We start from the raw sequence: 15374 nt of genomic DNA, 5'->3' as shown, positions 1-15374 counted from the left end.
ATCTTGAATGCTTGAGAAATGCTTATGAAAAATAGAAAATAAAGAGTTCTTACCAAGTTTGCAATGATATAATGGTAGCCTTTAACATGCTTTCCAACACTCACAATCTGTGGAGACATAAGGAAATAAGAGAAAATCAATTTAACTTTATTGGATGATTATATGTCTACAAAATAGAATTTTAGCTATTCTACCAGAATGCCATGTGGAAACATGATGATAAAATGATACAGTTTTCTTTATAAAAGTGATTTATCTTAATTAGGAGAAATTCATAAGCCACATTAAAAATGAAGTGTTTAAAGTTAAAAAAAAACACTCTAATTTTAATCAAACTGTATAAATGATCAATCATTTCAGTATACCGTGTTCAGAAAACTACTATGCTATATAATCCCCTCAAGAGAATGACAATGTTATGAAAACACCAATAATTTATAAATATTTCTAAAAAAGAACACATTAGCATAAGAAGGTTAAAATCATTTTGGTCCAAAGAATTTAGATGTACTTAATATATTGATAATTTACAGAAATGCACTGTAGACAGGTGTTTTCAACTGGTAAGCATGATTTCCTCTGAAGAGATTGGATTTTTCTCCTAAGCAGCAAGCAAGATTTTTCTAAGGTACAATCTCTGTTTTTAGACACTTCTGATACCACAGAATATGTTGTTAATTTTTATTTGCATATGGATACTGCAATATTTTGTTACAATAAAAAGAATAAGGACAAAACAACAGGCTTTTCTCTTTGCTAGATTCTTTTTTTTCGGTAAGAATGTTTTAAGGAATGTTTAAGAAATTAGAAATTGAAACATTATAAAAAAAGGAAATAGAATTTTTTTTAAAAGTGCAATTTTATATCTGCATTAGAGACTAAAATTCTTACTTTCTGTAAAACTGAAAATTCTTTCAATGAGAGAAAAATCTGATTATAGTTACTAATTAGGAGTTTTTACTTTGCAAACTCATTAGTGACCTCAAAGGTAACAATGCAATATAAGATTTCCATGTACTTTCATCATCAAAGAAGAAATTAAATTGTTTGTAGCATTTTAATATCCTCTAAAATAATCCTTTGTAAATTAGTGACTTGTGTATGAAATACAGGAAAATGCTTTTAAATCCAGAACATATGAATTGTCTTAAAAAACAGTTTTGCTTACATGGCTATTGGTGAAATGGAATATCTGCTCATCTCATCTTTTCTTTTTGATTACATCTGAGATCTTATCTTTGTCTTTAAGGCTCTGCAGTTTCACTAGAATGAGCTTGGATTTTTTTTTTTATATTCATCAGGATTTGTTGTTCTTCCTTACTATGATGATTGCCCTTCAACAATTCTGGGAAATTCTCAGCCAATATTCCTTAAAATACCTCTGCAAAGATGTTTTGTGTTTGCATCTAACAGAGACTGCAATGTTGGTATCATTGGCCTGGGGCCACTTTATGATAATTTCTCAGTTTCCAGATTCTCAGATCACAGTGTATGATATAAATTCAACATACAATCTGCCAAAAGAAGGCTGTGATGACAAATCTCAGAGGAGATATTTCCCTCACTGCACTAAGCCCAGGCCAAGAGTAAAAACACTTAGTTGACTCCTTGTTCAGGTGGGGAATTTTTTTCTACTCTTCTCTTTTTTGGGGTTTTGCTCTTCAATAGTCTGGCTTTATATGAGCACTGAGGTCTAACTTATTGCCTTGATGAACCCAAAGATCCTGTTCTTGGGTGAGCATTAAATCCCCAGTCAGGCTACCCAACCTGGCAACTTCCTTCAACACAGTTGCCTTTCATTCCTGGCCCATGAAGATTTTCTTTACTTTCTTGGAAGCTCAGCTAAGCATATGTAATGTTTTACATGGCATTTCTACATGTTTTTTTTTTTTCTTCTTCTTCTCTCTAAGGCCCCCCGGTATATAGTTGTATACTCTAGTTGTGAGTGCCTCTGGTTGTGCAATGTGAGATGCTGCCTCAGTATGGTCTGATGAGCAGTGCCATGTCCGTGCCCAGGATCCGAACCAGTGAAACTCTGGGCCACTGAAGTGGAGCATGTGAACTTAACCACTTGGCCACAGGGCTGGCCCTTCTACACATTTTATATTGCCAGATTTATCTAGTTCATAGTTTATTTAAAACTGAACTTCCCTTGACAATCTCACCATAAAGATGAGGACAAGCAATAAACAGATGGGATTATAATGAAAATTCAGTAAAGAAACAGCTTAATTACTCATCATCTTGGGTAACCCAAGCCTGAGTGATTTTGCACAGCCCGAGCAGGCTGCAGCCCTCCCTCTTATTCTCTGGGAACCTCAGGTACAGCTTGTGCAAAAGACAATTATCAAGGAACACTTGATGGGTTGTACTCAGTTGGGAAACTGCACACTCTATTATTGAGTCTACCAGAGATTCTTGCTATATGAGCTCAGCAGGAATTGTTGTCACTCAGCAAGCTGTTATTTATCTCTTGCTGATTCAGTATAACTTTCTCTGGTGTGGCTCTTTAAGCCTTCTTGCCCTCTTTAAGCCCCCATACTCATCCTGCCTCTTCTCTCTCAACACTCTCAGCTTGTGATTTCTGTGTGGTCCCTGTCAATAACCTCTGCTTTCTTTTAAATTCATCCTAAAGTGTAAACACTTATAAATGTTAAAAAAATATGGAGCCAGTGGGCATTCTGCACCAGGTGCCTCCAAAGAAATCATTGTCAGTTCCATACTGCCCACAAAGAACTGTAATAAATTAAAGTTATGTAATATATTTTCAAGGGGTGAGGACTTACAGAAATCATAACTGAAAGTGACAAAATTCCTGGCAGAAAAGGCCTTGCAGAGGTTGATACACGTCTATATTCTGGGAACTGAGGGCCTCAGGGAGTAGTGACCTGAAGATTTATTTACTTGGCTAGTGATGCTAGAGAATACCATTTTTGCTGAGCCAGATCCTGGCTGGGGAAAACAAATGTGCTGCATGAACTCTTGCGAAGGCCTCATTGCCTTTGAATACCCCCCACCCTGACTTAGTGAGACTATGGTTTAAGGCCAGATCTTCGTCCCTATGCCGAGCATCCACCACTAGATGGAAGTTTCTTTGTGAAGAATCCCAATTTATATGCCATAGTAAAGTATCCTGAACCTAGAGTGTCATTTGTTTGTTTGTTTCTTTTTAACAATTGTGTAAAGCTGACAATGTCACGGGTGCAGTTTTACATGGCTTTTATCACCTCAACCAAGTGAAGACCATCTTGTGTGAAAAAAACAAATCTGAGTAACTTGACTTGGGATGCAGACCAAACATCGTGTCTCTGTATTTCTGATATTATTCTTTTGTTAATAGGGAAAATAAGCAGCTTGAGAGGAAAGATATGAATATAAAATAGCACTACCTTCATACAAATGTGTTTGGCCAGGTTGTTAAAGGAAAAGAATGCTTGGAGTGAAGACCTAGTTGCAATAATTAATTATGGCCTTTCATAAAGACAGAAAAATGTAGGAGTGGAGAATCTGAAACTCCATTCTTTTTATCTTCTTAGAAGAAATGGAGGATGCAATAATACAAAGAATAATGATCAAGTGTGTTTAGAGCGGCGTCATAAACAATGAGTTGGGAAGGATGTACAAGTGACATTGATCATACACTTTCAAAGGAGCCCATCTTTACAAGAATAAAATGCTTAAGAAAAGTGACTAATTGATTCTTTTAATTCTTTTTTTTGTTTTCTAAACAATTGTCTAGAAATATTTATGGTGCTGGTCAAATGATTCAGTTCTAAAATCAGACCTACGTAAAGCAATAAAATAAACAATTATTTTATTAAAAAATTATGGCATGAATTGGGGCTGCCCGGTGGCATAGTGGTTAAGTTCGTGTGTTCCACTTCGGCAGCCTGGGGTTTGCTGATTTGGATCCTGGGCACAAACCTACACACCGCTCATCAAGCCATGCTGTGGTGGCATCCCACATAGGAGAACTAGAAGGACTTACAACTAGGATATACAACTACGTACTGGGGCTTTGGGGAGAAAAAAAAAAAAGAGAGGAATATTGGCAACAGATGTTAGCTCAGGGACAATCTCCCTCACCAAAAAGTCTTTTAAAAAACCCACAAAAGTGAAGATAAGAAAAAAAATTATGCCATAATCAATCTTTATGAATGCGACTTCTAAATCTTTACTCACTCATTAAAATTAGGGAAAAATGAATGCAGGACACTTTTCCATCTTGACCCCCCCCCCCCCTTTAAATAAACTTAGTTTAACAAATGTCTCCTATGTATATGCTTAGGTGAAGGAGATTCAAGGATTATAAAGATAAGTAAGTTGTTGTTGCTATTACAAGAGTGTTTATTATCTTATAAGGAGGTGAGACTCAGGCAGAAATGACTGAAATACAGAGTAGAGTAAAGGGAGAGCTATGGGTTTTAAGGAGAAGTGATGTCGTCTGGTTGGGACAACGAGGTAGGCTTTTGTTTTTGTTTATTTTTTGCCGAGGAAGAGTCACCCTGAACTAACATCTGTTGCCAATCTTCCTCTTTTTGTTTGAGGAAGATTCGCCCTGAGCTAACATCTGTGCCAATCTTCCTTTATTTTGTATGTAGGTCGCTGCCACAGCATGGCTGCCAAGAATGGTATAGGTCTGTGCCTGGGAACCGAACACAGGCTGCTGAAGCAGAGTGCACTGAACTTAACCACTAGTCCGCAGGGCCAGCCCTGAGAATGAGGTAGTTTTTAAGAGAGAATAGATGCCACATGAATATTGATTGAATGGATGAATAAAGAAGTTAATGAACATACAGATGTCACAAACACTAGTATATAAAGATTAATTTGAAAGTCGCAAATGAACGAAAGTTTGGCCTTCAATCCACAATCAGATTTTACGTTAATCTTTTATGTAGCAAAGGTTTATAAAGCACTCAGGAGTCTTTCTAAATAAGAGCTGATGTATGTTACCTCAAACTATTATTATGAAGCTGTGATTATTGTATTAAGCACTGTCTTCAAGATCAAGACCTGCAATGGCACACTTGAATATGAATGATTTTGGTTTCCCTTTTAATTTCATTTTATAAGTCAGCTGGAAATTCCTCTCCCAGTTGTTATCATGTTCCAGAGAGTTCAGTGACATGGAGAAAACAGTACCACATATTTGCTGATGTTAGGGGCATGAAGCCTGGTAAATGTTGGAAACTTACAGTAATGAGGGCAGTCACTCTCACTAATTCTTTTTTTCTATAGAAATTCCAAACTCCCCAATGTCCCCTGAATGTTGATTTTTAAGATTCTTCAAAATATTTTATTATAGATGAAAACAAAAGCTTTAGTTTGTTTACTTCAGTTTCATCAAAACAAAAACATAAGGCAAGGAGCTTTTGCAAACAAGCTGCAGACTTAAACGACAACCTTGTAAGATAACAGCAGAACCCTTAGTTCCAGGGCTATGATGCACAGATGGGGAGAGGAAAATAAAGAAGCCCAGACCAAAAAGAACTAAGGCTTCTTAGTGGGAGAAGAGATTTAGGGAGAAGATAGGGAGTGAGAGTTCTCATCAAATATTTTAAAAGAAAGAGATATACACACACATTTGTGCATCTATATATGCCTTTGCATGTGCGTATAAGTATTTTTCATTTTCTTCTGTACTTGGAGATGTTAGAAATTATAAAAGTTTCTAATTAGGACAAAACATCTTTTAGGGGAAAGGGAGAGGAAGAGAGTTGCCCATAAAGAGAATGGCTGCCTTTCAAAGTAGTGATCTCTCTCTCTCTCTCTCGCTGGAAGTTCCTAGCAGAGGATGACTACTAATAAAGTTGTTGGGGTAGAGCCCTTCACTGGGCTCTAGAATCTTGTGCAGACTTAAAATCCTATGTCTGTATTGGCAGTCATTGTTAAAGATACTGTTGATGCTCCACTTATGATTGGGTGCTTAGCGTTTCGATGCATGCTTTCTTGCCTTCTAACTGCCAGGACCTGAATTTCCTTGACTCAAGGTCTTGGTCTCTAGAGCCCCCTTTGCATTTGTGGGGAGGGAGCCCAGGACAGAAGGGCCAGGGAATGAATGCCCCCTTTCCCAGCAGCCCTCCTACAATGACTGGTAGGAGCTGGTGCATAAATATTCCAACTCTCTTGCCCCACAAACAAGATGATTCTGACACGTGTGTTCTATACCAGCTTCCAGTAATTAGTTTATGCTAATTCCAAATGTGATTAATCCCTGTTACCCACAAGCTAACTTGCTAGATAAATGTACTTTTTACTGACTGCATTTCTCCACTCCCCTTCTAGTGTGTTGTTCACCCCAAACCAACCGTTTGCACACAAATCCTTGTCTTAAGATTTGCTTCTGGGGTAAACCAAGCTAAGACAGCTCTGAATAAAAAAATTCACCAATGTGATAGTGAGATGGACAATGTAAAAGCACTTACTTTTATTGGCTAATTGTCCCAAACTTTTCATCTCTGTAGTGTAACACATCTATCTTATATTCTGAGTTCCTAAGCTCTAGGATAATGAAGTTGCATAAAACACCATTGTTTTATTGGATATCTAAATTTGGTGAAAAATTTTATTCTCCTACATAGGGAAATAGGAATGAATCAGTACTTATTTAATAAATTCTTTGTATTCCTAACACACGATTTCCCTCTTCATACTGTCTTATATACCTTAAGGATACTCATATTTAGTACTGGTTTGCTATTGTTTCTTTCTTTGACTTTATTCCAAATGCTACCAAAATATTCCTCAGTTTCATCCATTTAGGCCACAGATTGTAGATCACTTTATATATACCTCTCTCCCACTGAGGGCCCTAGAAGAGATACAATTTGAATAGGGTCACAGAAGTATTAGTGAAAAGCAAGTGCTGAAATTCAGTTGTTTAATTCCCACTCCGTGACATCCATCCCATCATGGTAACTAGCAACAGCTACAGAAAAGCATGTTGTAAGGCACATCCTCTCTTTGCCTGTTACGTTGGTTCTGAAATTCCACATTCACAAAGCTTGAATAATGTTACGATTCTCATCATGTTAACTAGGAACATCTCTTAGCAGAGATCTATTTTGATTTAATAGCATTTTAATTTAGTGATTTAAAATATTTGCAAAGAGGCAGAAATGATTCTATGGAATTTGTGATTATGCATGTGAAATGCACATTATAGTTTGCAAGAACCAGTAAACAGCATGCTCTTTTTTAATTAAAGAGACATTTTGTAAGAAGCAATATAAAAAATAATTGTAATGAGATGTAAGTGGAGGGGGGTATTCCTCTGCTTTTATAAGCACATTAAATAAAATAGTCATTAAGTGATGAAGCCGGGACTCCAGCCTGGGTCTTTTGCCTAGAATTTTTATCCTTTTTTTCACTACACCCCGTTGCCTTCCTTAGGCCATAGCAATTTAGACAAACGATTTATTTTTGGCCAATATTAATATATTTTTCATAAGAGGGAAATGAATAAAACAGATACTTGTGAGAGTGACACTCTCTATCACATTAGATGTTTGATGAATGCCAAACTTGTTTGTGAAAAAGCCCAGCTTTCTCATACTGAAACAAAGACACAGTTCCTTTTCTTTAAATATTCTCCTGTCTGAACATATTGCTTATTTGAATAACTGCATATATGCAAGGTGTTCTCAATTCCATTTTCTACCAAACTGGGAAGGGACACACAGATGGAGAATTATCAGGTAAAATTTAACACATCCAAGTCTAAGTTTGCAAATTCTTCATATATCCATAATAAAGCTCATTAGCAGAAAGGCTTAAATAACTTAGATTCAGATTTGTACAGCTTGTACTTTACTGAGTGCATATTTAAAATAATGGTTCAAATCAAACTCAATCTGATAGATAATTCTGTTTATGTGACAAGCTCAAAGTGACCCATTAAAGGTTCAACGATGTACAGTATAATTCAGTGTGAAATACATTTTATGCTGTTCTCTTTGAAAATGGGACCTCTATAAATGGTAGTATATAGAGTTAACTTTCTATTAGTCAGAAACAATAATCAGAATATTCCATTGCTTGAGATGTCCCTATTTTAGCATATCATCAATGAATAAATATTCCTGGGTTATAAGCAAAATTTCAGGAGGCCAGTGGTGATAGGAATAAAAATTATCTTCAAATGTCATAGACTGTCACATATATTTCAAAGGGATATACAATTATGAAGGAATATTTGATGAATTATATGTCAAATATGCTCAAGATGAAACCCAATTGTTTACACATGGCCTGCATGAGCACTATGTAGAGATGTTGTTCATGGGATGGATGAGCTATAAGATCCAGTCAACCCAAGAGTCTGTGATTCTGTGACTGTCCAGGGTAGAGAACAGTGTGAGCCATTGGTTCTGGGAGGCTCTTCTGTTAACACAGCATGTTCCCACCACTATGACTGGCTTTAATAGTTCTTTTCTTTATCATATTTACTTGAAATATTATCATCTGACCATTCTTTCCTCTCTCATTATTTTCAATTCAAAACTTCCCTTATTTTCTTGGAAATATTTTGTTTGCCCTATTTTCTAGGCAAATAAAATGCAAAAAGGTGGCTGCAAAAAAAAAAAAGTTCTGTGGCCACTTTTGCAGGGAACACTAAATTAAACAAGGTTTAAGAGATTTCTTTGCCATAAGAATTTTTAGAGATTTTAATCCCAAGAGCCAGATAGAATCTGCCGTTCGGTAGAACAATTTTGAAGGGTTGTTTAAGGTCATCCTTCCTATTGCATTACTATCCACTCACCTCTTTTCTAGCTTTCACACACATTTTAGACTTCAGTTGTTTTAAGGACACTTTCTTATTTCTCTTCAGTGTTAATCATCTTTAACCACAATAATAACTCAACTAAACCATTTGAGGTATATTTAAGATAAGTTCTGTCCATAATTTTTGTGATACCTCCTCCCTATTTAATAACTTCAGCTAGTAACTTTATGGTCATGAGTTTTTAAATTTCCACGTTTTTAATTATATTCAAGAGATGAAACTGGGGTTAATTAAACATGTAATACATATGACCCTAGAGTTATTCTCTTTACTTTCATTTCAGCAGAATATTTTCTTTGAAGTTGAGCTTATTTGTTATATTGTACTTCAAATGGTTTGGTACTGGAGAATCAAGTTCCTATGAAGTGGATTCAGAGAGAGAGAGAGGACATAGATGTAAGCAGACACCCTATCTTAATAAATGAGTGAAAACTTTTCTTAGTAAACCGTTTACATTTGTTCAAATGATTAACTCTAAAATTATTTTTAGAAAGAAACAAATGAAAGACCATAACCAAGAGAGAAAAGACGGGAAAAATATATCTCTCCCTAGTAAACGAGATTCTCCTATTTGGTGTTGATATGTAACATTTGCATAACAAGCTTACTGGGTAGGTATTTTGTCCATATTTTACTTAGGACAGTCAAAATTTAAAGATTATTATTCATAATGATTGACAATAGTATTAAAATTGCCAAAAGAAATTTTGTTTTTTATACCCCAGTCCGATCAGCTAAACTTCTCAAAATCTTAACAAAAACAGTGGTGACTATGAGTCCCTAAATTAAGTGCATATTATGATGCTTGGCAAAGTAGACATTTAATAAGCACAGTTAAGAAATACGTTCTCATTATCACTACTTGGCAGTACATATTGACTTGTTTATTGTGTGGCTCCCTCACTGAAAGGTAAGCCCCACGGGCAGAGACTTTTACTTAGCCTAGGACATTGCTTGGCCTATAAAAGACACTCAAAAATTATTTGTTATGTTGATGTCAACCTTAACCCTGGTGGCCTAGTAGTTGAGATTTGTCACTCTCACAACTGCAATCCATTTTCAAACCATACCACTGCCTGTTGGTTGTCAAACTGTGATGGCTGTGTGTTGCTGTGATGCTGAAAGCTATGACACCAATATTTCAAATACCAGCAGGGTCAGCCACGGTGGATAAGTTTTAGCAGAGCTTCCAGACTAAGACAGACCAGGAAGAAGGACCTGGCCACCCACTTCCAAAAAAATTGGACATCCAGACACTATGAATAGCAGGAGAACATTTTCCGATATAGCGCTGGAAGGTGAGAGGATGGTGCCAATACCCGGCAGAGTTCCCCTCTGCTGTACACAGGAGTCGCTAGGAGTCAGAATTGACTTGATGGCACTAACAACAAGATGTCAAATAATGAAGTTAACACCCGTATGCATGAGACATAAAAAATAAAGTATAAAATTAAGAACCATTGCTCATTAAGTACACTACTTAGTCACCAAGCTGTCCATCATCCAGTCCATTCTCTAAATTGTCGTAAGAATTGTCATTCTAAAACACAAAGTCGATCAGTTTAGAAACTTCCAATAACATCTAAATGCTATGATAAATTTAAAACTACTTGTTACTAAGTCTATGAGGCCCTTTATAATCTGTCTTCAATTTGCGTTGACCATCTTCTCATTTCCCCTGCACTTGATGTTAAACCACACTCCCTTGATTTCCCCACACACGCAGTTCTGTTCTAGTGTTCTGCTCTCCCACCTTCCATCTGCCTTGAATGCCCTTTCCTAGTTTTTCTTCCTGGGGAATTCTGACTCATATTTAAACAATTTGCTTTCATCTTCATTATACCTTTCTACCTTGTGCTGCATTATTTGCTTGTGTTCCTCTGTTTTCCTTTACATTTGGAATTCCTTCCAGGGATGGATTGAAATTGATTTAACTTTATATACACAGTGCTTGGAAATTGGTAGGTATTGGAGAAATGTTTGTTGAAGAAATGAACAAACGGATGAGTGTTGTGTACACGTACAAGAAAACAACATAGTAGGATGGGGTGGGCAGACAAAAGAAAATCTGTTTCTCTTATGTTACCTGCAAGATACTTACACTATTATATCATCACATTATATCAGAATATTTGACTTTTAAGTTCACATTATGATAACAACCAGCACAAAGTAACACAAAACTAATTATAAGAATAGAATTCAACTATATATATTTCCAGTATAGATTCTGTGGGTTTAAAGGGAAGGATAAAGGGCAAGTACAGGGACAATTTAAACCTGGACTTTGGAAGAATATAGCAATCTTTTGGTATATGTGACCCCAGGAAAAAAACCTTAATAAATAGAAAATACATTTCCTATATCCAATCTTGATATTTCTTCAATTTGCCAGTGATTATGTGCATCTTATTCTTCTTGTTTATTTATTTATTTTTTGGGTAAAAATGACACCATTTTAATTTCCTTCCACAATCTGATCTTAACTAACTCAGCACCATTGTATATGAGCTTGGAGACAATCTAGACCATCCGTAGGCAAAGACTGTATAATTATGTGGTTAACCTCAAGGGGAGGATTAGGAGTGAATTTGCTCGGTTATCTTTTTGACTGAATCAAAATGATTAAAAAGACATATCGATTCATTTACTGGCAGGTAGTACGCTCTACAACTGAACTGTTTAATATAAATACTCTAGAATTTTATACAGCGTAGTCATATTTATAATGTTTACAAGACTCAGAAAAGTGTCCTCAAGGGCACTGTTGAATGTTTTGCTTCCTTTGTGTTAATCTCACTGCCTTTTCAACATTTGAAGAGTAGATGTAAAATTCTGCTGAAATAAATTATGAAAGGTATTCTCTCTTTTCTGTTTAATGAGGAATATTACTCACCTTTCCCTAAATCATAGTAGATAAGACTATGCAGCTGCTTTCTATTTCAGGCTAGAAAAACTGATTTATTTATATGTGTAAAATTATCAAGCAGATTTTCCTTTATCTTTTTTAAAGAAGCTGAGCTTTTGAATGCTTGTGTCAACAATAACAGAAACTACACTAATAAGTGCTCTTGCAGCATCAACTAAAACAAATTTGGTTGAACACAATCAAATTCTAGAATTCACAATTCTTCCAAGACAAAAGTACTTGCATTCTGACAACCATATTTTTCTTCTTCAAAAAAAACTTATATCCTTTGCTTTCTTTACTTTTCCTTTTATTTTAGCTTTTTTAACTCTATAATGAGGAATAGCTGCAACCATGGCAACAATTGCTAAGAGACAACGAGAGACCCCTTTATAACTCCCACAAATTCCATTTGCACTAGTCTGACTGGCATCTGTAAAGGTGTTTCTGTTTTCTATGAAAATAACAAACTCAGTGCCTCATAATGGGACTTGCACATTCAAATCAATTCAGCTAAAGAGTAAGATTAAAGCAGTAAAATTCACCTTCTTTTAAACATAACCTCACGTCTTTTAAGTTTCTTCTCACTTTGTTGCAGCTCCTGACTGAGCACAGCCCCATATGCAAAAGCAGCTTTATACTGTGGCAAAAGCAGTGACCTCTGCCAGTTCTGCAGTGCGGGAAATCGCGGACATTTCTCTGCAGTAGTAATTTCTTTGAGTGCCTGAATTATTCCCTTTGCATCTCACTCATTGTTGCTTTAATATATGGCAATGAAACTCTTGTGCTTTTTTCAGCCTGGACAACATACCCTGGAAAAACCCAGATGTCCCATCCTCTGTGGTGGGGCAGATATTCTCGATGAGAAAGCGTCTCAGATAATTGAGGCCTCACCTTCAGAAACTTCAAGGGCTACTGGCTGCTCTTCCCTTAAACACATAAAAGAGATATCTCCTGCCTGTGTCTTCAAGTGAAACTCATTCAGACTTTTATTTGTTCAATAATTATTTTTTGATACCCTTTTATATCACTGGGGATATATTGATAAATAATAAACATTGACCCTGCTCTCATGGAGGTAAGATTTCACAGCAAAGACAGATAGCTTAACCAATGCAATACAAAGGATAGCTAATAGGTAATAGCTAAACTACATAGTCCATATTCCTGCTACCTCTGATCTTCACAGCTTCATCTTTGATTAGCTCCCCACTCCAAGTTTTACTTTTGCTCCAACCGAGTTTTTATCACATAGAACGAGTCTCCACCTCCTGAGCTTTTCCAGACTTCTTTGCCTTTGCAAGGAGGTTTCTGTCTGGAATACTCTTACCCTTTTTCTGTTCCTGGGAAAAGCGAATGCATTTTCAATTTAAATTTCTATTTTCTCTGTGAAGTATTTCTGACCGTCTCAATTGTACTTAGTCACCACATCTTCTGGGTTCCTGATACATTTTGTACTATTTTTGTTTCTAAACGCATCAAATTGTCTTATGACTTTTTATTCGAGCTTCTGAGTTCCCAGCTTGAATATAAGCATCCCCAGTGTAGCGACCATGTTTTCCTCATCTTTGAGCAGCCCTGCGGTGCCTGGAATGATGTCTGCCACATAGATATTGAATGAATGAATATGTGAGGAATGGAGTAGAGAATTGTCCCATCTACTACTGTTGGCTCATTCCTACTGTCAGAAAGTCTATGGCCTAACCCTTCCACAGAAGATGTAAGTAATCAAAGAAATTATCTCCAATTATCAGATCGCTTCTGTAGTGGCAACTCTTCATAGCTGAAGCTAACTTTCCTTTTCTCTTTGTGCTTCGTTTTGTCTCTTCTGTCTCTTACACTTTTGTTTTTGAGGTGTTTTTGGTTTTAGTGTGAAGAAAATGATCTTATGGCCATTAGCCAGCAACTAAAACACTCCTTTCCTTCTAGACAATGACTCACCAGCTGTGTCCTCAGAGGCAGGGTCTTTACACCTTTGGCTCTTTTTGGTGCTTATTGAGTGTCAGAGATGCTTTTGGGAGTGGAGGTGGACCAGGTAGAGTTCTAAATTTAGTACAATTCCTTATGTTAGAGAATACAAAAGATTTTGCAAATTAAAACTTAAATGTTTTTATCTGTTAATCAGCATTGCTACACATTTGGCAACTTGTCAAACATCCTCTCTGAGCTCTGAAATCTCACTTAGGTGGTGCTAGACAAGGAGGCAGCCTCTGACTTAGAATAAGTTAACTGGGGCCATAGCCACATGTCACCACTTGTGTGCAAGTGGCCACATTTCTGTCTGTGAGGAATTTTCCTCTTTCTAATTGATTGTGCCCTGAGGTAGGATTACTGGCTTCATTTGGTGACGTAATAATTCTCTGAGAGATCTGCCATGAGTTTTAGGCTTTTTTGATTAATTTGCAAACAGTATGAGAAGGTCACTGGGTTTGCCAATTATCTGAGATGCACACTGTGTCTAATGGGACACCAAATTTCCCATTTACATAGTGAAACTGGGAATACTGCTGGAAGGGGCACCAGTGAAATTTGAGGTATGCAATAAAGAGGCAGTTTGAGATACCTGTGAGCCAATTGCAGGGCCATATTTCTTCATCCTTTTGATAAAGAACTATTTCATATTGTAAGGTCAGTCCTTGACATCTTCTCCCGATAAATACTTGGTTATATTCCTTAAATACACCCATAGTGTGTCCTAGGGCTAATGTTAATCAAGTTCTCAATCTAATACCTTTGATGTCGTCATATATTCAACAGGAACTGGCAATTATAGCAAAATCTCTGAGACATTATGAGATTCTCGATCACCTTCTATGTACTGTATTTCTAAAGGAAAAGATATATTTAAGCAGGATTTTAGTAAATGCTTTTGGTTTAAAGAGTTACTAGGTAGGATAGAAAATGTATCTGTTGTGCACATCTGTTTATCTTCAGCAGAACATCAATAAATATTTGTACAATGAGTGAATATACAGAAAAGGTCACTTGACTGAGGTTTACTTCATGCTTCTTTTCAAGGTATCCCATGTGTAAAATTATCTATTGCTTCAGGATCAAATGAAATTATCAGGAAGTCTTCATTGGAAGCAGTATTATTGACTTTTAGAGTGAGTAGCATTTTTCAAGATCATCTCAGCCCAATGCTCCTTATTTAAAATGAGGAAGAGAAGAATAGTAGGCATTAAGTTATTCCCTTTACTTTCTAAAAATAAAGAACTAAAGATTGCTTATCCATCTCCCAAAATGTGAAAACACTCATCTTTTTTGGAAACATTACAATTTGGGGGATGTAAGTCAATTAATCAAAGAAAGAGGTAGAAGAGAGTACAGGCCTTCCCAGCGCCCAGTATAATGACTGTATTCCAGAGGATGAATTGGGTGTTCACAAGGGGAGGGTTTCACTGACGAAAGGTACACTGAAATCTAGCTGCATGACCCTTGGATTTTTTCATGGTGGAATAAAATGTGTGAGCAACCATTAGCCTTATGTGCTATTTTGCTCAAATAATTTTTGATGCCAGAAAGACAGTTAAGACCAAGCCTACTGTTGCTTTTTTGCTACTGGATTAAACATGTAAATCAAATTCTGGTACATCAATGTCCAATAATAAGGTATTGGATAGAGTCCCTAGAGAATCTTTGCAAGGAATCAAGTTCAGGATTTAAAGTTAATGGATA

The 15374-nt window shown here is 36.4% G+C and overlaps 1 protein-coding gene across 1 annotated transcript in view; it reads right to left on the bottom strand.

The window, feature by feature from the left end:
* The window catches only part of GRIA4 (glutamate ionotropic receptor AMPA type subunit 4), a 365546-nt gene that overhangs the window by 87883 nt on the left and 262289 nt on the right, over positions 1 to 15374 (bottom strand). Inside the window, exon 6 of the mRNA XM_046686080.1 lies at positions 54 to 107. Coding sequence (XP_046542036.1) covers positions 54 to 107 — 54 coding nt within the window. The remainder of the gene's footprint in view (positions 1 to 53; positions 108 to 15374) is intronic.

The sequence above is a fragment of the Equus quagga genome, chromosome 14, assembly GCF_021613505.1.
Source record: "Equus quagga isolate Etosha38 chromosome 14, UCLA_HA_Equagga_1.0, whole genome shotgun sequence".
NCBI lineage: Eukaryota > Metazoa > Chordata > Mammalia > Perissodactyla > Equidae > Equus > Equus quagga.
The sequence above is the reverse complement of the archived record's forward strand: the minus strand, read 5'-3'. Positions and strand labels throughout refer to the sequence as shown.